Source organism: Lynx rufus, unplaced genomic scaffold (assembly GCF_022079265.1).
Source record: "Lynx rufus isolate CCGP_SWC_20201006 ecotype Redwood Valley unplaced genomic scaffold, mLynRuf1.p SCAF_7, whole genome shotgun sequence".
Lineage (NCBI taxonomy): Eukaryota > Metazoa > Chordata > Mammalia > Carnivora > Felidae > Lynx > Lynx rufus.
In genome coordinates this window covers 49,220,144-49,243,291 of record NW_025814889.1, presented here as the reverse complement: position 1 = coordinate 49,243,291, position 23,148 = coordinate 49,220,144, and the positions used below count along the sequence as shown (strand labels likewise).

The 23,148-nt window shown below is 37.3% G+C and overlaps 1 protein-coding gene across 1 annotated transcript in view; it reads right to left on the bottom strand.

The window, feature by feature from the left end:
- PTPRO (protein tyrosine phosphatase receptor type O) overlaps positions 1-21,064 on the bottom strand; it is a 107,444-nt gene extending 86,380 nt beyond the window's left edge. Inside the window, exons 1-5 of the mRNA XM_047066330.1 lie at positions 21,023-21,064; positions 15,891-16,164; positions 4,927-5,085; positions 3,047-3,199; positions 894-1,337 (exon numbers count right to left, since the gene is read on the bottom strand). Of these exons, the coding sequence (XP_046922286.1) occupies positions 894-1,337; positions 3,047-3,199; positions 4,927-5,085; positions 15,891-16,164; positions 21,023-21,064 (1,072 nt within the window). The remainder of the gene's footprint in view (positions 1-893; positions 1,338-3,046; positions 3,200-4,926; positions 5,086-15,890; positions 16,165-21,022) is intronic.
- Between the last annotated feature and the right edge of the window lie 2,084 nt (positions 21,065-23,148).

The window sequence follows — 23,148 nt, the reverse complement described above, 5'->3', positions numbered from 1 at the left end:
ACAATATATAATACATCAGAGTCCATGATACTAATGCCCTACTCTGAAATAAAGCTATTATTTGGAACTTCAAATTTTGCCAACTTGACAACTTTTATCACCCAAACTACTGGACTGGAAAGTATAAAACAAAGAATGTTATTTTAGAAACAAAACAAACAGCAAATGACTATAAAAATCTACCAAACAATTTGGATGTGATTCATGACCCAAGTTTACTGAAGGCCATGGCCGTTTTTCTTATGGTAAGGGCTAAAATACAAAGAATGGCTCTGAGATGCTGGATACATGAACATGAGACACAATACAGCAGCTGTAGTGTGACTATCAGTTGCTGTGCATTTTCTATTTTATTACCGGCTCCTCTTCAGGAAAACGTGAGTGGTACTGGTTCCAGAGGGGCGCACACCCTAAGGCAAGTAAGAGTCCCTAGATAGGCAGTACACAGGTCTGACCCCTTTGGGAAAGCAGCCATCTTGTCAGGAAGACTGTTTTGCTGCATGCTTCCACAAATTGTGTCCTGGAAAACAGAACATCTCTCCAGGATATTTTGTAATTGTGATGGTTACAACTTTAATCAAAATCTTTCCAAACGTAAGGTTTCCCTCAGCGGCCGGGGGTATGTGACATGTTGGGCAGTGAAACGTGTCCTGTTGTCAAAACTTGCAATTTATACGCTTCCCGAACCTTGGATGCTGATCCTACCTGTTCAGTTTTGTTTTCTAATCTCAGTCCACATTGCTACTCAATTAGACTCTTCCCTTCCTTACCATTTATCTTGAAATCTTAACTGTCTACCAGCAGTCTTTTCTTCTAAATTTAGTTTGAAAACATTTCAATTTCCTTTCCTTTGCACATCGTTTGCTATTTTCACTGATTTCCAATTACGTTACCTTCTCTTTCTATGTGGATATGGAACCCATCAAAGGCAGTGGGTGGTTTGGGTGGTAACCAATTCAAAATCATTTGTACAGGAAAAAATGAGAAGGAGCCTGATGTTGATTTCTCAGTGTCACCGAGTGTACTGTTATGTTCATACTCCACGGGAAGTACGCTGACAAAGTCATCTTCGCTTTCAGGAGCTGTCGATGCGCTGCCCCACCAGTACGGCTGGGATGTAGTTTCGTAGTCACTGCTGTTAAAATCAGGCCAACCAGAAGAAATGTTGCCAGAGGGCATTTCTGGGGTTTCGTCTGTAAAACGGAAGAGTCTGTCTTTTCCCATTGTATCTTGTGATCTCATGAAGGATTCCTCTGGGAAACTGCCACTCTGCTCTTCCCAATTGTTCTTGTTCAAGTTTACAATGCGAACTGAGATATTTCGAGGTGGGTACGGGGCTGTAAGGGAGACAATGTTCATTCTCGAGTGATTTTTAATTCTATGACAGCAAATAGTTATTCGTGAGTCAAATATGCAAGCGGATCTACAAAACAGAGGTTCGTTTTACTACTACTATATAAAGATAATCTACATCGAGAACTACTGTGGTGTTGAGTACACATTTATTTAAGATTTTGCGCACGATGTATTCACATTGGTGTATCACCACTCATATTTCAAATACAGTAACGAGTGATAGTATGCTTGTCCAACAGGTAATTTCACCATGCCCAAAGCAGAGCTTTGTAAATATTCTTCGGCTTATCAAAATCTCCTTTTAAAGCAATTGAGTCTCGCCACTGGATCTTTCTTACCAACAAGCAGCTATAGTGTACTTTAGCTATCAAGATAAAAATGCTCCCTGTGACACAGCTGCGCTTAGAAAAGGTAAATACATGTCTCTAGAAACAGTAACACACATGTTAGAAATAAGGCTTCACACCTTACCTCTCTAGAATGAAACATATGAGCCCCAAATCAATTTGTGAATTATGGAAGTATACTTTTCTAGAGGGAGAAAATTGTGAAGGCACACCATATGGTCTCTACCTGCAACAGTTTCTACCTATTCTTCAAAGAGCAGCTTAAATATCACTTTGTCCATGAATTTCTAATAAAAATTCATCTTTCCCTCCTCTGTGCAGTTATATAACTTTGCACCTCTTATGACATTTATCACCTTCTGCCATGTATGATTGCCATTTGTATTGTATCTCTACCATTTTTTGAGGACAGGGAACCTATCTCACCAGATTTGGTCTACATCTCTCACAGAGCAACTTCCAGGTAGAAGTCACTCAATTGGTAATGCTTCCTTAGTTGAACTGAATAATTAAAAATACAAATAGATTCTTATTTGTAAGTGATTTATTTGTAAGTGTATTGTAACTGAATAATTAAAAATACAAATAGACTCTTATTTGTAAGTGTATTGAGGTGAATAACTTATTTCGCTGAAATAATTTCTTTGTCTTGGTCTAATTAATGAAAATCATAGCATCTTAGAATTCAGACTGGCAGGGCCTCAGGGGTGATCTATTACAGTCCATTCCCAACGTTCATATGAAAGGCATCTCCAACATTCGTAATGAGTAATTTAGGCAAAGGTAATGTCATTAGGCACAGGTAATGTCAACTATATTGGCATTGGTGATAGGCATTGAGTATGTGTGTATTTATGTCCATCCATCCATCCAACCATCCCATAACCGTGCTTCGTATTAGTGATGCTACTAAAATTAAACACTCCAAGTTTTAGATACATATGAATCCCAATATTTTCCTTGAATAATCTGATATTCTGTACTAGAACATCTCTTATCTGTTTATCTGCCATATGAGCATTTTACCAGGTTATAGAATAATAGATGTCTACTTGGTCATGTTAAGTCACTTAATTGTAACTTTTAGTCGTATCATGTACTATTTTCCAAACCAAGATTGTAAGTCTATGATTACATTGATATATTTTAGATTTTTTTTTTGGATATTTTACTCAGCTCCTCTTACACTGATAGAGAATTTGTTTAATACTATTACAAATATATATGTATCTCATTTCTTAGCTCTGGAACAGAATTTTTCTTAGAATGATAGAATATTTATATGCAACAAACATATAACTTAATTTTTTTTTTCACTAAATTTGATTCTTCAGAAGACTTACCAGTTCTATGTTGTTTGGGTTCATGACTAACACCACTGTACTCCACAAGAGTACTTTTATTAAAAGTTGCCTCAGATACCAGCTGAAAAGTGATATTACTATAACATATTCCTGGCAGCCAGTGATTAAATACTGTTTTTCCCTTAAAGAAATCTGAGAAGAAAAAAAAATCAATTATATTACAATTCTGGTCTCCTCAATGCCACGTCTGTTTAGGAAGTTCTAAACAATCATAATTAAATTGCCATAAAATAATATCCCCTTCAACTTCTGGCATGGTCAGTAATACAAACTTGGCATAAGGTTAGAGGTGAAAATTCGGATCTTTCGGTCCAAAATCCTGAAAAGCTTTTTCCACAAGAATTGGATACAATTGGAATTAAATTTTTATTGCAGGGACATTTGGTGCATTAAATGGAGAAAATAGTATATAGAAATTATCAAGATTAGGTTTATGCTAGCCATTTACTTTATGATAAAAATCAAAGATAGTTTGCCACTTTATGACTTAGGAAAAAATAATTTTATAGGACGTGTTTTCACTAGGCTCACTTGTAAAAACTGGCCCATTCTTAAAGTAGAATGGTTTATCTGCGAGTTGGCAGATAGCACTTGATCAAAAACAGAAGAAAATACAAATTTGGATTTCATTTGGAAAACATTCGGAAAATAATAAATTTAAGATTCCAATCCAAATCAGAAGAAACATGGCAAAGAAACTAAAAATATCACTTATTGAACTAAAAGCCAAAAATACTTTAACAATTAATTAACTTAAAAAAGAGAGCATATTAATTAACTTATTTTAAAACTGCTGGCTTTAAACTCAACAAAAATTCCACAGACCGCATCTCAGTCATTCATGAACTTGGATTTGCAGGCAATCACTAAGCAAATAAGGTCCCGTTTATTATTTTGCAGATAATCTGTTCTCATGGAAAATAAAAAATGTGATTAATTTGTGGAGTTCATGATTATATTTATTTCATTTTTTAAAGTTTCAAAAACTATAAAATCGATGCATGTGTTTTAAACAATGTCTTATAAAAATATCCATGGAAGAAACGAGTTTGTAAAAGCAACAAGTCAAAAGGACACTTTTCTAGATATCATGCCCTGTGTAGTTTGGGACCCATTTTCCACCTCCCTAATACACGTTTCCAGTTACAACCAGCCAACAGAGAAATGTTACATGTCGTATCCTGAGAGTTCTAGGTTCCTTTCCTTCCCAATTCACTCCCAATGGAGCTGAATGCTCCCCTTCCACCCTTCCTTCTCTATCCTCCTCTAAGAGTCTACTCAGAGAAGTTGAGCAGGTTTTTTTGAGATTGATTCCCATAGGATTGTCTTTCTCCTTTCCCATCAAGACAGTACAAACAATGAAACCAACTTTTGTATTTTAATGCATGAAATCATTTAGCTGGTCATACAGATAAAAAATACATCCAAGGGTACAAAAAAGCATTATCATTTGCCTTTGAGAATAGTCTTGGACCACTTCCAAGTCAAACTTGGTGGAAGGTGACTTTCTAGCTTCTTAGTTCTAGAAATGCCCTTCTAACACACCTGAAGGAAGTGGTAGGGTGACGTGTTTCTAAGCTTAAGTTTGAATTTATTTCTTGTACCAGACATGCTGCACATATAAAGTGGTAATAATTTGAGTATTTCTTATGCTTATGCATTGCACGTGGCTCTAGCAAACCAGATGTTCTAAGATTCATGACAACAAGATTTTCATTGATTAATACTTCTTTGTAATGGTTCTTTCATGGTCAGATAGTGAATCCTGAGACCTCTTTAGAGCAAGAGAGAAGACCTTTTGGCAAACATCATGTAAAAAGGAATCATTACCATTCATCACTCTTCCTTTTGCCTCTTACCTTTATATAGCATTGTTCGGAAGTCTTTACCTTCCCAGTAGCTTATGTTTACTCTTGTGAAAACATTATATTTTTCTGGATAATGAATTTCAAACAGGACTCCTGTTTCAGGAGAAGGTTTATAGTCATATATTGAAACACTGGTTACAGGTAGGGGTTCTGCAGAAGGGAAGTACATGGAGAAAGGGGAAGTGGAGGAAAAGGGACAAAAATCATTATCAGTACTTGCAAGTACCAAAAATTATGCCTATCAAAACCTTATATACTTTTATTATCCATGAGCATTAAACTGCTGCATACTTATGAGCTGACTGGTCTACTTAGCAGCAACTAACAGAATACATTTATAAGGTGTTTTGTGCCTTTCAAAGAACTTTCATATTCATTTTACCACTTGCCTTTGCAACAACCCTGAGATCTAAGATGAGCAAATGTAAATACTGCCATTCAACCGATAAAAATAATGATGATGATTCAGAGACTTTAAATTATTTGTTAAAAGCAACTTAAGTATGTGGCAGAGCCGATGTCTTCAAATTCCTAGTTCATTTTTCTTTTTTCCAAGCCAAGAAAACTTGATATTAAAAACAGACCTGCAGCAGAAAATACATTTGGCCCTGACCAAGGATAAATGTTTATGTCATCTTTTATTTTTGTGTGTGAAGTTACTACTTATTTTTCTATATTAAATGCAAACCATCCTAGGTTGTGAGAATCATAATTTATGGTGTTTATCAAACTCCTCTTCCTGCAGAAGTTTGAAAAAATGTTCATTTATATTTCGCTTGACTTATTAATTCATTACAAACTTTTTAAATACTCATTTTTTAAAACTGCAATTTAATGTATGTGTGCATCTCCTCCATAACCCATTCTTCAGCAAAAATCTTGTAAAATAATTGAACTCCTGCACCCCTCTTATGGTGCTGTTGGATAAGTTTTACTTGAATTCATTTTATTCGAGAAAATCTTTTAAATACCTTAGTTTGGAGTCAACTATTGTATTACAGAAAAAAATAAATTTGATTCACAGTGTTATCATTAGCAATTTTTGGAAATCATCTATAGTCCAAAGGGAAGCAATATCCTTACTTTAAATTTTACACTTTTAAATTTTCAATTTTGATACCATAGGACATCAAAATTTAATTTAACTTATTCCACAATTATCAAGTACCTACCTTGTTTCAATCTACTTTGTCTCAACCAATGAAAAAAATATTTTTCATTTTGCCCTCCAGGATCATAATCTATTTTAGCTTTTGCTTTTGATTAAAGAGATCCAGGAAGGATTGAAGCAACATGTTAAAGCTTTGATTTTTCCTGGAATTTTCTTAAAAAACCAAGCCAAACTATCAAAAAGTCAGGAAGGGCCTTCAGATTAGGGTATATATTGTGATCATGTCCCTGTAGACTACATGCTATGTTCTCTGGTTAAAATGTTTCTATTTTATCTTTGATGTGTCCTGAGTCTTCCTGCTTAAAGGTAACAATTACAGAGTGAATTCACTTTGTCATGTTAGCAAACCCACCAACCAACCCCTGAAGACTCTTGAGTATTGCTCTTTGATTAATCCCAAAGAAGTTTTGAACTATTTGAAGGTCTTTCTTTCAACCCAGTCCCTTTACTAACCCAGGGAGTCTACCAAATCCACCTACTGCCTCTGGATCTAAGAGAACCAAAATGAAAGCTAACAACAAAAAGCAGCCACTGAGCACGGACTCTTCCAGGCCTGGAGTCCTGTTTCCCACCCTCACCAGGGTTCTGTCTATGGAAAAGTGAGAGGCCCACCCAATCTTTCATTCCCTGTGGCATGGAGTATGCACATCAAAGCCACAGCCCAACTTTGAAATTCAAGAGATAAATGAGGATTACAGCATGGGTATTTTATTTTGTGATATTTTTTTTTTTTTTCTGCTGCAAGTTACTTAAATTTCAACTAAACGAATTTTTTTTTTTAATTTTTTTTTTCAACGTTTATTTATTTTTGGGACAGAGAGAGACAGAGCATGAACGGGGGAGGGGCAGAGAGAGAGGGAGACACAGAATCGGAAACAGGCTCCAGGCTCTGAGCCATCAGCCCAGAGCCCGACGCGGGGCTCGAACTCACGGACCGCAAGATCGTGACCTGGCTGAAGTCGGACGCTTAACCGACTGCGCCACCCAGGCGCCCCTCAACTAAACGAATTTTAAAAATGCCTATTTGCATGTTCGCTTCTTATAGTTCTCTGAGCTTCAACCTAAGTGACCCAGGTCAGCTATAAATTCTAAACTGCAAGCCCAGGCATTACAGAGGCAAATTCAATCCAAGAATTACTATTTTCAATAGCACTCAAATGCATTCTCTAAAAATGTTTTACTGTCTCTCCAGTTCCTTCCCTCATTCTTTTTCTTTTTTGCAGTTAAGGGGTGTGCTATAAACCAGAGCTGTTATTATGTGTTTTTCAGTGATGGCAAGGTTAAATTCTGATCTAATTCAATATTCTTTCCTCTTTACATTTCCATTTCTTGCCTTGGGGACCAGGCTGGACTAGATAAAGATATAGAATTGTTAGAATATGTGTATCATTTATTACTTTTGCTTGTTTATAACTTTTTTGTCCTCAATCTTTTTATTGTTCCAGAAGTTCAGCATTACAAAATATATTTGTAACTCCCTCATATAACTTACTCAGATCCTATTTGCCTTCCCACAATGGCCAGAAGTCAATTATTACTCTGAATCTCGTGGTTATCTTCTGATGTGTTTTTATTTTTATATTTATATGTGTACGACATCCATGTGAAATGTTATTTTACGTGTTTTAAAGTATGTTAACGGTCTCATATTATATGAAGCATTGTGAAGCTTACTTCTATTACTTATCACTGCTTTTGAGATTTGTCCACCTTGATTCGAGTATTTCTAGGAAGTTTATTTTAGTGTTCACTTCAGAATTATACACACTATACTGTTTATCTGTTATTTTGTTAGATAGATTGCTTTCAGTCATTCACTTTTGCAAATAATGCTGCAATAATCTTGGGACATGTTTCTGGAAGCTGGAAATCCTGGATAGTATGGTATGCACATCTTCAATTGTATGAGCTATTGTAAAAATGTGTTCTAACTTTCTGTCAATTTGCATTTCAATAAGCAGTGTATGATAGTCCCTCTTTTTCCATATTCTTATCCAGCACTTGCTCATATCAGCCTTTTTAATTTTTGCCACATGAAATTTGCCATGTGAAAGTTTGTTTCTTTTAATTCATGAAAGAGGTTAATTATCTTTTCTAATGTTAGTCATTCAGCCTTTCTTTTTGTAAAATTGGTTCTTTTGCCTGTTTCATGGATTCTTTTTCCATATTCTTCTGCTAATTTGTAATACAACTTTTGTTGTATTCCACATTCCCACAGGTTTTTTTTTTTTTTTGGTTTGTTTTCTTGTGTGTGTGTCCTGTGCCTTCCTTCTAGATTTATCTTCCTTGTTAAAACACATCACTTAATAGTTATATAAGTTAGAGTCTAAGTGTTAAATTCTCCTAGACTTTGTATTCTGGACAAGTTCCTTATCTTCATTCTTGATGTAGTTTAGCTGGGCATAAAATTAGAAGATTTCCTCTCACTACTTTGAAGCTATTGCTCCATTGTTTCTTTAATCAATTACGGTGCAAGAGAAAACTTCTGTCATTTTTCCTTTGTAGATATGATACTGGTTTTCCTTTGGTAGGTTCTAAGCTTTTTATTTATTCTTGGTAATCTGCGGTTTCACCATCACATATTTAGGTGTTGTCTTATTTTTGAATTACGCTACCAGGTATTTGGAATGCTTTGTCCATCTACAGATTGATGTCACTCTTCAAGTCTTGGAAGTTTTCATAATCAACTCTTGAAATATTGTGCCCATCATTTCCTCCATTCTCTTTTTCTTGAACTGTTAACCTCTTAGATCCTCTCCCATCTTCCTACCTGAGAATTGTAAGGCAATGATAATTATAAAGCAATCACACAGTATTATCTTTCAGTTTACTAGCTATTTAACTGTTATCAGTATAGAATTTATCCCGTCTACTGAAGTTTTTCAATTAAATTTAAATTTGATGCATTCAGATAATTTTGTCTCATCTAACCAATTAAATATTAAATTAAATAAGTGTATTTTTAATTTCTAAAACATTTATTTTATGCTTTTTTGATGTTTTTGCTTAATTTCTGCCAATCTTTGCTTCATAATTTTTTAATCCCTTTAAATTGATGCAATTCTTATATTTATTTCTTTGAACATCATCGCATACTGTACATTTGTTGTCAGATTGCTATATAAAATATAATTTGCAATGTTAGAGTTGTTGTTTTGATCTTTTTTAGCAGACATTTCTTTGTGTGTTTTGAAATGCAGGCCCTAGGCTAATTTTTTGTTTTCTTTTTGTCCCATTTCTTGTTTCCTGCTGTTGAGGCAGTTTAGCCATAGCTTTCTTTCAGCTCACCACATCCCCTAGTCTAGAAACAGGGCATACGATGTTACCTGAACTTCTTGATATTGCGGGAGATAGAGTGGCTATCACAAATTCATCCCAAATTAGAGGGTAACTAGCTTGGTCCTTGATAGTAAAACTGACTGTGTGTGTTCCTTGCATCTCAAGGCCTCCATCTATAATTGTATCACAGGCAGAAAGCATCTCTGCTCCAAGCAGAAAGCCTAGCTCAGTGCCCATCTAGTATGAAGAATTTCAATCCATATTCTACTGGGGCCCAAGATCAGGGCTGTCTTCTTTCAAATATAGAGCACAGAGGCCCCAGGGCTTCAGTGCACCTCCTTGCTTGGAGTTTCTGTTGTGTTATTCTTAGAGACAACTAACTTATTTTTGAGGCTACCAATGTACTTACGGTTTTCTTTTTGTTTTGTGGTAGGAGTAAAGAGTGCATCACAAGCATGTATTTACTGCATTATTTTTGCTAGAAATCCTAACATTAAATGCCCATTTTTTCTTTTAATCAAAAAAATTTTAATGACATTTAATATGATTATTTTTTTCTCATTAGGTGTCCCCATAATAAAATCTGATGTTTAAATTGAAGACTGTTTTGTGTTCCTTAATTACCTTTGAATCATTCATGACAATCATGAATAAAAAGTTTCTTAAGGTTCTGTAGGTGACTAGCTTAGATAGATGATGAAGAAACAAAACAAATGTGGGGCGAATACTATTTTCAAGAAAATGGAATTAGCCCTGTGCTTATGGGTAACTGCTAAGTGCTGAGAGGTGCTTCTTTCTGAGATTGCTCTGTTTTGATGGATTAAAACTAAAAGAGCTGTTGGGTCAGTGACCAGTATCCTTGCTTTTGATGTGATCAATCTAAGAATCTACCTGTTCTAACACATTTCTCTTGAGGGAAAGAAACCTGTGACTAGACCCTCACTTCTGATGGAGAAAAAACAAAAGACTGTTCCCAGGTCCCAGGCCAGAGTTCCTAACTTATGTTTAGATGGTGATCTGGAGGGACACCTGGGCGGCTCAGTTGGTTAAGTGTCTGGCTTTGGCTCAAGTCGTGATCTCATGGTTCATCAGTTTGAGCCCCGTGTCGGGCTCTGATCCTCTGTTTCCCTCTCTCTCTGTCCCTCCCCCCTGCCTCAAAAATAAACATTTAGATGGTGATTTGGAACCTAACCTGACATCTCAGCTCTATTCAAGCAGGCTACTGACATGAGCTGGCGGCAGCAGCCTCCTGTGGTCCAAGAGTCATGGCTCCCATCACACCCATAAGCTTAGTTCAAGTCTTCACCGTTTCTTTCCCAGAATATTTCAACAGCTTTCCAAATTATTCTCCCTGCCTCAAATCTCACCTTAATTTTTTCTACTTGTTTCTCCTCAAAATCTTTAAGCCTGCAGGCTACCTGGTGCTCTCACTTTTGTCAGAATCTCTGCCTTAAACCAGTTACTTCTACCTCACTGCCTCTGCCCTGCCTACTCTGTGTTGACTCTCTTTTGCTTCCAACCCCTTGAGTAATTTTCTATTTAATTACATTGGTATTGTTTGTATTTATTGATCTTATATTAAGTGCTACACATTTTGTTAAGGAGTTTATTTTAACACTTCTCTCATTACAAAATATTGACGTTGTTTTACAGCACCCTCTCCCAAATCAGCAAACGTACGGCCCCCAAGACAAATCTGGCCTGCCACTTGTCTTTATGTGACTTGTGAGGTAGGAATGGCCTTTACATTTTTAAATAGTTGAAAAAATTAACAGAAGAATAGTTTTTCATGACACATCAAAATTATATGAAATTAAAATTTTGGTGTCCTTAAATAAAGTTTTGCTGGAACACAACCATGCTTGGTTGCTTCCATACTGCCTATGGCTCCTTTTGTGCTGCAACAACAGAGTTGAATAACTGCAACAACAAAAAAAACCCCAAAATAATTATTATCTAAGTCTCTACAGAAACCCCAACCACTGGGACAGATTACAGACTTAGAAACTAAGATTTCAAGAAAATAACAACCTATCTAATGCTACACATATGGTTTCTAGATTTCTTTACTTGCTTTAAAGTTCATACTTTGAACCACTACTCAAATTACCTGCTTGACAATTTGCCCATTCCAACGCACGATTCAGGATTCTATGACTTGCCACTCTGGTATAATAAGGAGCTTTCCCCAATGAGATATTACTATGTCATGTCTTTGTATCTGTCACCATTCCTCATCTCTTACAGGAAGTCTACACTCCTTTGTAAGGTAGTCAAGTTTCTTCTCAAGTTTTCTAGCCTCTTTTCCTATCATTTTCTGGAACCATGGATGCTTGCCATCATAACTCCTTGTAATTTACAAGTGGGTCATGCTATGCAAGCCTCCACTCTTTGCAAATATGCTTCCCTTTGACTCTGTTGTAATGTTTTACATTCTTTACTCATTTAGCAAATTTTCCTTAAATTTTCAATACATTTTTCTTCTAAGGTGCCTTCCCAATGTTTCTTAGGAGAGCTGGGCAGTCTCTCTCACATAAATCTCTTACAGCATTTATATTTTTGTAATGGTTTGTCTGTTTTTTACACCATAGTATACCATCTTTCAGTGTGGGTATTTATTTATCTTTATTTTTCTAGAACATAAGACGTGACATACAGAATGTGCACAATAAATAAAATAAAAACTCATGCATTATTTTTATTTATAATACATTATATTTGTATAATGTATGGATATATGTTTATATTTGTAGAATATATTATAAATATGATATTTGAAGAGTGTCTCTAAAGTGTTTGGCAATGTTTACAACTACTCTCTCTCAGATTTTACTAACCCATGAGACAGGGGGATATAAATAACATTTCCCCAATTTCTAAGCAATTGTTTTCATGTATTTATCTATTGAGAAGCAACTTCTCTCTAAAGCGCAGACAATATACTGAAGGTTCTCAATCAATTAAATATTAATCAGATGTCAGAGCCTAAGGGTTGTAAAATTCCTTTGAAATGGCCAACTGACTTCTTTGTGCTGATTTTTTTTTTGCCATGTTTCTCAGCTTTCTCCAAGAGCATCAGACTCAGAACAGCTATAGACAAATAGCAAGGGACTGCCCCAAGGCCAGTTGCTTTGTCATTGCTTATTTCATCAAGACAAGCATCTAACACACAACAAATGACTGCAACAAATATACCCTTTTATTCTCAAAAACAATGTGTCAACTCCTTGAGCAGATACTATGCATGTTTCCTAAACTTTAAAAAGAACTGCCTGTTATAAAAATAAAGATGGCAAAAAACACATCATTAACTGACAAATAATGGTAATTTTAGAGCTCAAAACTAATCTTAGTCATCATGTACTTTAATTCCCACTTTTTTTTAAAGGAGGAAGCTGAAACCAAATGTCACCTCACGTCACCTCATGTCTAGGGTCACAAAGATATTTGTGCCTTAATTCCCAGTTCTTATATTCTGAACCTATTATCCCTTTTAAAATTTGGGGGGATGTAACTGAGTCTTTAAAAATGAGAAGATGAGAGATAAGAAGCTATCATTAATTTTTGCTCTTTAGAAATCAATGCAAATTTCCTCTTCCACTTAGGATGTAGAAAGCTACAAGTCAATGTCACACTCAACCCCCAACAAGAAGAAAAAGCAAAATAATCCATGAGATCATAACTTTTCTTGAACCTGTCAGGGAAGTGAGGTTGCCAGGCGATCGAATGAACTAAATACTCAGTAGTGGCAAGCCCCCTGCAGACAGGAGGGACTTTCTCACCTGTAGCAGAGCATGGCAGGAAGAGGAAGGGCCCCATTAAAGCAGGAAAGAAGACAGCAACTAAGATCTTAATGAATTCATAAGGGCTGAGTGTGTTTCCAATGACAGTTTAGAACTGCTCTGTCCAAAAGAATAGTTATTAGCCACCTGTGGCTATTTTAATCAGACTCAGAATGAATCGAAATTAAATAAAATTCAAAATTAGTGGCTACTGTACTGGACAATGCAGATATAGAATATTTCCACCACCTTCATTTCTGCGAAGTGAAATAAGTTAGACGGAGGAAGACAGATACTGCAGAATCCCGTGTATATGAAAATCTAAAAAACAAACAAAACAAGGCAAAACTCACAGATGCAGAGAACAGAATGATGGTGGGGTGGGCAAAATTTGTGAAGGGGATCAAAAGGTACAAACTTCCAGTTATAGAATAAATAAGTTATGGGATGTAATGTATAATGTAGTGACTATAGTCAATAATATTGTACTGCATGTTTGAAAGTTGTCAAGAGAGTGAATCTTAAAAGTTCTATTGCAAGAAACAAAATTTGAGACTCAATGGTGACAATAGTAACTGGACTTGCTGTGATGATCTTGCAGTATATGCAAATATCAAATCATTACGTCATACACTTGAAACTAATGTAACTTTATATGTCAAATGATACCTGATTATAAAAAACGAAGACATGGTAATCTTAAAAGTTTAAAGATATAAAGTCAAACTTCATGCAGAGTTCAAATTATGCAGAGCATAAACTAAAAGAAGTGCAAGGAGAAACAGACAAATCCACAGATATAATTGGAGACTTTCACACACCACTATCCATCATTATTAGAACAAGTAGACAGAAAAGTAGTATGGGTAGAGAAGGCTTGAGCAACCAACTTGACCTGAGATGTATCAAAACTTCACCCAACAAGTGGGTACAGAATACATCCCAAGATAGACCATATTTGCGACCATAAAATGAACTGAAACAATTTTCAAGTAATTGAAATCATATAGAGTATGCCTTTTGATCACAACAGCATTTACCTAGAGATTAATAAAAACGTTTCTGAAAAATGTCAAACTTTTGAATATTCAACACACTTCCAAGCCCACATGTCGGAAAAGGAATCACAAAGGAAAATAAAGATATATTTTGAATAGAACTCATTGCACATGCTAAAATATCAATGAGATATTATAGAAATCTCTTACCATGTACCTACTTATCATTTACTTACTTATCAAATGTCTTTACGAACCGTTAGCTCAAGGGCTGACTGCTAGAGCTTTGTCTGATCTTGAGTGGCTGAATGCATGTTCATGAATGTTAGGTCAGCAACACTTTTATTTTGCTTTGTCTTAGTCTTTTTTTTCCTCTGCTCTTTCTCCCGTTACTTGCTCAACTAAATTGAACTAATATTTATTGTTCACGTATTAAGTATAAAATTCGTGCTAGGTGCTTATGAGATTGTGAAGATGAATAATGCAGGACTTCTGATTTCAAGAAATTGTACTATAGCCATTGTATACTTAGATCTGTTGCCATACCTATTAACTCTCAATTCACCTTTTTTCTGCAGCTTGTTTAAAACAGTATTTTAAAGAACAGGCAAGTTCTTCCTTTAATTCTAGTAGGTCGTAGATTTGTTCATTATATCTATAAACCTTGAAGGTCTTGGGTGTGTGCCATTCCATTCCTAATTTTTAGGATTCAATATTGATTCTGAGACTCTGCCAAGGGAAACTTTAATTAATTTTTGACAGACATATTAAAAATATGTCTCCTAGCTTGATTCTGAGTTCTTGCTTCCTGATGTTTCTCTTTCCTTTCATCCCAAGAGAAAAATATCACGATGTTCTTTTCCTTAATTGTGGCGAAAATGATTGCATGTAGCTGACATTTAAAAAATCGCAGCCACTGGAAAATCTGCACTAAAGAACAATAAGCAAAAAGAACTCCACTGAGCCATTAAATTGCTGTAGTGATAAATTCTACCATCTCATAGATAACAGTTTTTCTTTCAACATATACCTCAACATATTCAGTAGAGCTGTATCTTACTTTGAGATTAGATATTAAAGTTCCAGAGAGTAAAGTGAAAATCACATATAGTTAAAATCACTCCTAAAAATTCCTAATATCAGCATCACTTCTTTACTTTAAGACATGGGCTACTGAAGGTTGAAATGCCAATGATTTGTTTTTCTTGGTGTTTTTCTTGGGCAGTGGAAGCCAAGGCTATTTTGAGGGCGAGGTCAAGAATAGAAACTGATAAATAATGATATCTTTTCTCTCTCTCTCTCTCTCAGCTAAAAATGTATAATTAATTTTGAGCAGGTGAAATACGAGTATAAATTCATTGTCTCAAAACTTAATATGAGAATATGTGTTCTGGAAAGAAATAGTTTAGTTATGATCATACTGTTAAGTTATATAGCAAAAAACTACATGGCCCAATCATGAATCTAAAATTGTCATTCCGTCTCAAAGCATACTATTTCACTGAGTTTAAAGCAGAGTTTTTAAAAATAAAAGGGAACAGTTAAACATTATCAAATGCTGGCAAGCAGCTGTACTCTTAATATAAAGCAGAACTTTGAATTTACCTCACCTGACTTCAAGGCGATTGATCTTGCCATTCTGGGCTGCCTTCCTTTCAGTGAGAGCCCCAAGAAAATATACCCCAAAAAGAAACACAAGAGGATGATATTACAAATGATGCTTACTTGTTAACACAGTGATTGATCTGGATGGCTTGGTAACCACATTTCCATTTACCACTACCAGAGTGATTATGTAATAAAGGCCATGATAATTAGCCTTAAAGGTAACAGGAGGAGGCAAAGTGCCGTTGAATTCCTCAAATTCGAAGAAGTAATTTTTTGATTCCCCCGTTATCTTCACGACATACATAGATGATGGACTCGTGACATCTGAAGCTTCTAAAGAGACAACGATGCTATTATCATCTTGAACAGTTACGCGGAATGTTGTGGCATTCTGTTTGAGAGAAGAGAAAAAAAAAGGACATGAAGGTCAAATTGAGATTATTGGCAATAAAATTATGCTGAGATCATTTTTCCAAAACTAGTATTTGTGATAAGCATCACACAGGTATTTTAGCGTTCAGGGAAAAGCAGGAAGAGAGAGATTTAACCCTCTTATGACTAATGATCTTCTCAGGCTTTCGCTTTTGATTCTTCTCCATTGAAAAGCTGCTTTCCAGTTCATGGATTGTGTCGTGTAATAAACACAACTAAAAAATCGTGGAAATGAGTAAAGAATGAATGAATGAAAATCATCTTGGCACTGAACTTCCAGAGAAGTCCTTGGTTTCAGCTATTCTGGAGAAACTATATGGTTTGAAGCACTCTATTTTACATTGGAAGGAGTAATGCCGTGGTAGTCCCAGGGAAATTCTAAAAGCATGTTGTAAGGCAGTTATTTCCTCTCTCACTTTTCACCTGTCAGTTCTGAAAATAAAGTCAGGACTGAGAATCCTGTGATAATCCTCCTCATTAAAGGTTAGCCAATCTTTAATAAGAAAAGCTAAAATGCTCTTTGAAGAAGGAACCAGACTGAGGATCACTGGGATCTGTGGGAACGGCAGCAGTTAGGGGAATGAAAACTGCTCCAAGTCTCTAGATAAATGTTTATGGACAGCATTTGAAAAGTCATTGTGTACTTGGTTTAAATATTCCTTCCTGATTCTTTCCCGTACTGCACAAGCAGATTCAGTCCTTCTGCTCTCTGATATCAAACAAGACTCATATACTTTATATCAGTGCTGCTCCATTTTTATTTTTTAATTGTTTTATTTTTTTAAGTTTATTTATTTTGAGAGAGAGCACATGCATGTGCACACACGCGCGTGCACAAATGGGGGAAAGGCAGAGACAGAGAGGGAGAGAGAGAATCCCACGTGGGCTCCGTGCTGTCATTGCAGAGCCCAATGTGGGGCTCCATCCCAGGAACTGTGAGATCATGACCCGAGCTGAGATCAAGAGTTGGATGTTTGGGGCCCCTGGGTGGCTCAGTCGGTTGAGCGTCCAACTTCAGCTCAGGTCACGATCTCACGGTCCGTGAGTTCGAGCCCCGCGTCGGGCTCTGGGCTGATGGCTCAGAGCCTGGAGCCTGCTTCCGATTCTGTGTCTCCCTCTCTCTCTGCCCCTCCCCCGTTCATGCTCTGTCTCTCTCTGTCTCAAAAATAAACATTAAAAAAAAATTAAAAAAAAAAAAGAGTTGGATGCTTAACCGACTGAGCTATCCTGGAGCCCCACTGCTGCCTTGTTTTTAATTTATCTTCTGGGTCTGTGGGGTCCAAGGAAGTTATTTCACTGCTCTGAACCTCAGATTTCTCTTCTGTGAAAGTGGGACACAAAAACTGCTAATACTTGTTTAGGACTTACATGGACCCAGATATGAAGCTATGTAGTCTATAAACGTGATCATCTCATTTAATATTCAAAACGACCTCATGACATAGGTATTACTTTTCAATCTCAGTTTGTAGTTAAGGAAACTGAGGCTCAGAAGGATGAAGTCACTTGCCCCAGGCCACACATCTAGTTTGGGCTCTTAAGCACTTATCACACGAGTACCAAAATTGAGTTCCATTGTTGTTCCACATATTTATTTATCTTCTCCTCTTGATTTCTTTTCCTGAGTCTGACACACATACACAACTGGTAAGTCTCTGTTAAATGAATGAAAGCATTGCTGATCGCATTAATTATACGTGGACATTTGCCTCTGAGAATTAACCTAATGGTACCTCACACATTGTCAGTAGCCAAATCATGCATACAATACATATATCAGCTCCCTAAACGAGGTTAAAGTGTACCTAAAAGTGTTTTTTCTTATTATTTGGATTTTTTAGAAATCTAGTGTTTACAGGTCCTAGTATTTGTAAGGAATATCTGGCCATTGACAGAAGTTTAATTCTATGTTAACATTTAGTAGATTTAATTGTGTTTATGATATTATAACCATACTAGACCCCAAATCCTCTAGGGCCAGGGGCTGTGTCTCATTGCTAGCTGCATCTGGAGTTCTAGGACCACTGCCTGGCATATGCTAGGTGCTTTGTGATCCGGTCAGTCATAGGCAGGTCTCTCTAATATAGAACAGTCAGTACGGACTGATGTTTAAAATGTACTTTTATCCATATTGTCTCTCATCCTCAGACACATGGGCAGATTTCTAAAATCGTGTTCTTTTGGTAAACATAATAAACATATAGAAAATGGGACCCATTCATATTGCCAGTGATCCAGACGGAACTGTGACGCTAAACCAAGCATTGAATATCCAGTAACACTGAACTCTGGCTTTTATTAATTATTGGTTATAAATACTGGTTCACCAACTCAGAAAACGGTTACGTTTACAAACATCAGGTTCATAATGACAAGAGTTTTTTGCTCTATGTTTTATTTATTTATTTTTGAGAGACAGAGAGAGATAGCAGTGGGGGGGGGGCACGAGCATCAGAAGGGCAGAGACAGAGAGGGAGAGAGAGAATTCTAAGCAGGCTCCACGCCCAGTGCGGAACCCAACTCGGGGTGCCATCTTATCTCATAATCGCGAGATCTTGATCTGAGCCAAAATCAAGAGTCAGAAACGTAACCAACTGAGCTACCCAGGACCCCTGCTCTACGTTGTAGTAGCCAATAACAAAGTTTTTGAGGTAATGAAAAGAGGGATAAATAGACTCAATTTTGTAAAGTGTTTAAGAAACATATATCTAATGGGTCATGATGCTTCACAGACAGTGCAATCTTCCAGGGAAAGAAACTAATCTTCCAAAATCTAATGACAGCTTTGGGCATGATTGTATCAGCCATGAAAATAAGTATTGGCCCATGTGCTCCCAGGTTGCCAAAAATAAATCAGGGTAGGCTAATCAGATTCAGTCAGTGGGACTAATGAGAATAAGGCAGCAGGCCAAGTGAGTCTAGGCAGTGAGCCTAAAGAAATGTCATCATGCTATTTCTTCTCTGTCCTCTTTGCTTCAGCTTTTCCTGGAACCTATATTCAGGAGAAAATACTGAATGTATGCTACAGACATGTAATCCTTGCTGGGTACAGCAAGAAGGAAGACTTACAAGTAATAGAAATGGATAAACTTAGGCAAGGCCAACATGGATTTATTTGGTGGATAGAGAAATATTTAAAACTTTTTTTTTTGAAACCGAGTAATAGTATTGCTTGACTCTGCAATGAAAATATTTTTACTGAAATTTCCTTTGCATAATAAAATTTAATACAGAAATTTCTCCGCTCCAACACCCTCATTTCACACTTGAGAGAACAGCGGTGCAAATGTCACACAGCTAATTGATGTCAGAACAAGGTTTAGGATCCACACATCCTTACATATCCTGGTATTTCTCTTTCATGAACTAGAGGTAAGTTGCTTGAGGCAGCAAAGGGAGCCTGGGTGCTTGGCCTCAGTAAGGAAGGGGGAGCCCAGGAGCCTATGACCTGTTCAATGGTCAGTCCCAGGAAACAGAAGCTACTGGAGACAGAGCGGGCAGCACTAAAGAGCAGGAAAATGCAGGATGAGTGCCTAGAATGTGGGACAAGGAAGAGAACTGGCCTCAGAGATGTTGGAGTCAGACGTCTTAGGAACATCTCTGATAAACACAGCAACTGTTATGTACTGATCCCCTAATCTGGATCAGGCTTTGCACTTGGCATTTTATGTTTTTTGTTTTTTTTTCATTACAACAATCTTTAGAAATAAGTGTCATTTTCCCTATTTTACTCAGAGAGGTTAAATAATCTGCTTAAGAACACAGCAATAGACTTGGAATCAGAGGTTTGAGTTTCTATTCCTTTGCTACAGCCTATTATCTGAGAACACAGGGAACCAAGATCTCTTAACTTCATCTTCTTAATCTGTAAAACAGGGGTGATTCCTGTAACTCATGGGATTTTAGTAAGAATTAAATGGCTTTTATAAAAATGCTAATAGAATGAACTCAATAAATATTGGTTGTACTTCAAAGGTTCTGGTGTTTTAGTTAAGTGCTGAATCCCTCAATGACCGTTAAACTATAGAGGTTCTATAAACATCCATTTAACTAACTTCAAAACTCTTTGGGACTCTGTAATCGTGTTCACTTGATGTTATATTTACAGAATATTGGAGAGCTATCCATTTTGTCAATTCAACAACAAACAAACATTAGCTGAGCTCCCACTTGGTATCAGATATCCTGCTGGGTGTTGGCGACAGGCTCTGAGGGGCACTTGAACTCCTGGAGCTTGGACTCTAGTGAGAAAGGCTCACTCGAATGCATAATTTTAACACTATGTGAGTACTGCTAGTTTAGTTACAGACTTTGAAAGCCTGTCTGGTTGATGCCTGTTTTTTCTGCCTGGCTGGAATCCCTTCTTAGATTGCACCTCCTTATTTTGGAGCACTGTTTCTTTCCCACGATAAAGCCAATAAGGGGTCCAATGGGGGTTGCTAATAGTGCCCTACTCCCAGGTCAGTACCTTGACTCAGTCTGGGTGAATCATATTGCCCAGTCGTCCCTTCACGGAGAGAGCCATAGGGAAGCTCATGTGGACCAAGTCAGCCAATGCTTTCTCTGAAATTTTATGACTGGAATTAATGGGAAGGAGCTTTTTTCCCCTCTGGTGCCAAGTATGTATGGATGTAAATCTGTAGAAGTCAGTATCTATAATTTCTGTCATGAAGAAAGAATTGGGGGAGAATCCCTGATACGGTCTGAGGCCCTGGTTTCAGACGTTCTATGGCCCCGCCCCTGGGCAGTTTGGTGACCTGAGTGAATAAATTCCAGTTTATGGCTTACGTCAGTTAAGCTGAACTTCCAAAACTTACAGTCCTGGTCAATACAAGAGAATTGTTCAGTGCTATCGCCATGTAGAGAAGAAAGCAATTAATTCGGCTTCTGTGATGGGCGTGAGGGGAAGGTTTTAAGGTGGAAGTGATGCTTGAAAGAGGCTCAGGAGTTTACCAGGGAAACAAAGGTCAGAGAGTCATCTAGAGAAATGGGAAGAAAAGACTCCACAGTCCTCTGTGGTGTTTGGATCATAGTAGGACCTTCAGAGGGGAGGGTAGATAGCCCAATTCAAGATGTGAATTTGAGTATTTCTTGGGCCAAAAGAAATCGTGGACTGTTTTAATGTAGAAAAGTGACATGATTAGGTCACAGTTTAGAAAGGTCAATATAATTAGGAACATGGGCCAGTATAGTTAGGAATTGCCCGAGTAGGACCACCTAAGGCCAGTGGACTGTTAAGGAGGCTGTCACAACCATTCAGGGAAGACCCGATGAAAGTCTAAGAAAATGCTGCCTACACCAAATCTGCCTGTGTGACCTGCATCCAGAATATTATCAATGCTCCACTGGTACCCCAATCAATGATTAGACTTATGAGAGGGCATTTTAGGAGGAACAATTAGAATATTCTGCTGTGCTAAGGTTACCACATAAGAAGTAATGGGATGCTCAATTCTTTAAAATAGTAATATCAATGGTGTCCGGTGCTCATATAGCATTTACGGCCATACTTCTCTGCAGGCGCTATGTAATTCATCCGCTTAGCCTCCTGTGCAGCTGCAGGAAAACTTTTCCAGCAACATCTTCTTTCCTTTTGGTTCCTTCAGGAAGAGCAAAGTCCCAGAGCTGTCCTGACAGGACCGAGCTCCTCCTGACACTTTCTCAGAATTATGCACAGCACTCTGTCGGAAATCGTCAGAACAGAATTTGGATGTTGATCTCAAAGGCTAGGGATGGCCTCCCACTAATTTTCCATTATTTGTGAAACCTTCAGATGTGTCTTGAGCAGCAAGCATATATCAGGAATGGTGCAGGATGCTGGGGATTCACTCTATTTAGGAGTAAAGAGGAAGACAGGTAGTATGTGCCTTTGTCCTCGCGAGCACTGCGTCTGACCAAGCATAGCGATGGTGATGATGGTAAGGATGATGATGAAATCACAGTAAAGAACACTAACTTACACAGCTATGTGCTTGGTATGTGCTGCCAGAAACTGCTGTGAAGCTCCTCCAGCAAGTTGCTGGTATTTACAATCTTCTGTGTAATACCAGATTTCTTTGTATGTGACCTAAATGTATGTTTTCAGGTGGAACATGTCAGCTCTCCCTCCATGCCCGAGTCCACATTCGTGACAGTTCAACCTCCATATTTTACATGCCTAGATACCTTCACTTCTGTTTTTATGATTTCATAATGCAGAGTCCTCATCTCTTTTGCCTCTTTTTTGGCAAAGGGGTCCACACTCACACGTCAGGCAGGTGATATAAATGTGAGAAGCGGTCTAGTAGAACAGGATTGATGGATGAAATAGTTAGCAAACGGGAGGGTGCACACATTACCTAAAAGCGTCCTTAAAATGCACAATTATAATAAAATAAAACTATGCTGGCCAAAGAAAACACATTTGAAGGTCAGTGTCAGCCCAGAGGCTGACAGCTCATTACACCCGAACTTGTTGCATTGCCATTTCCTTGATCAAACACCTTATCTTTGGACTGGCAGCTTCCGATCATACTCTTTGCTCTGCCCAACCAGAGTGCAGAATGGTAACAGAATTCCATTACCCCCTATGCATTCATTTAAAATAAATACAAATGGCATTTCCTTATCAAGTTACCATGTATGTATGTGTTAACTGGCATTTTATTTTTATTTATTTTTTAGAGAAAGAGAGCTTGAACACACAATGGGGGAGGGGCAGAGAGAGAGGAAGAGAGAGAATCCCAAGCTGGCTCCTGTGCTGATGTGGGGCTCGATCTCCCAAACCGTGAGATCGTGGCCTGGGTTGAAATCAAGAGTTGGACGCTTAACTCACTGAGCACCTCAAATGGCATTTTATTATATACATATGAATGCAGTAATGATTTCCTGATTCCCAATACGGACTTGTGGTGGAAGCTGTACAGAACTCTTAATTTTGGAGATTAAACGAAACATGCCTAAG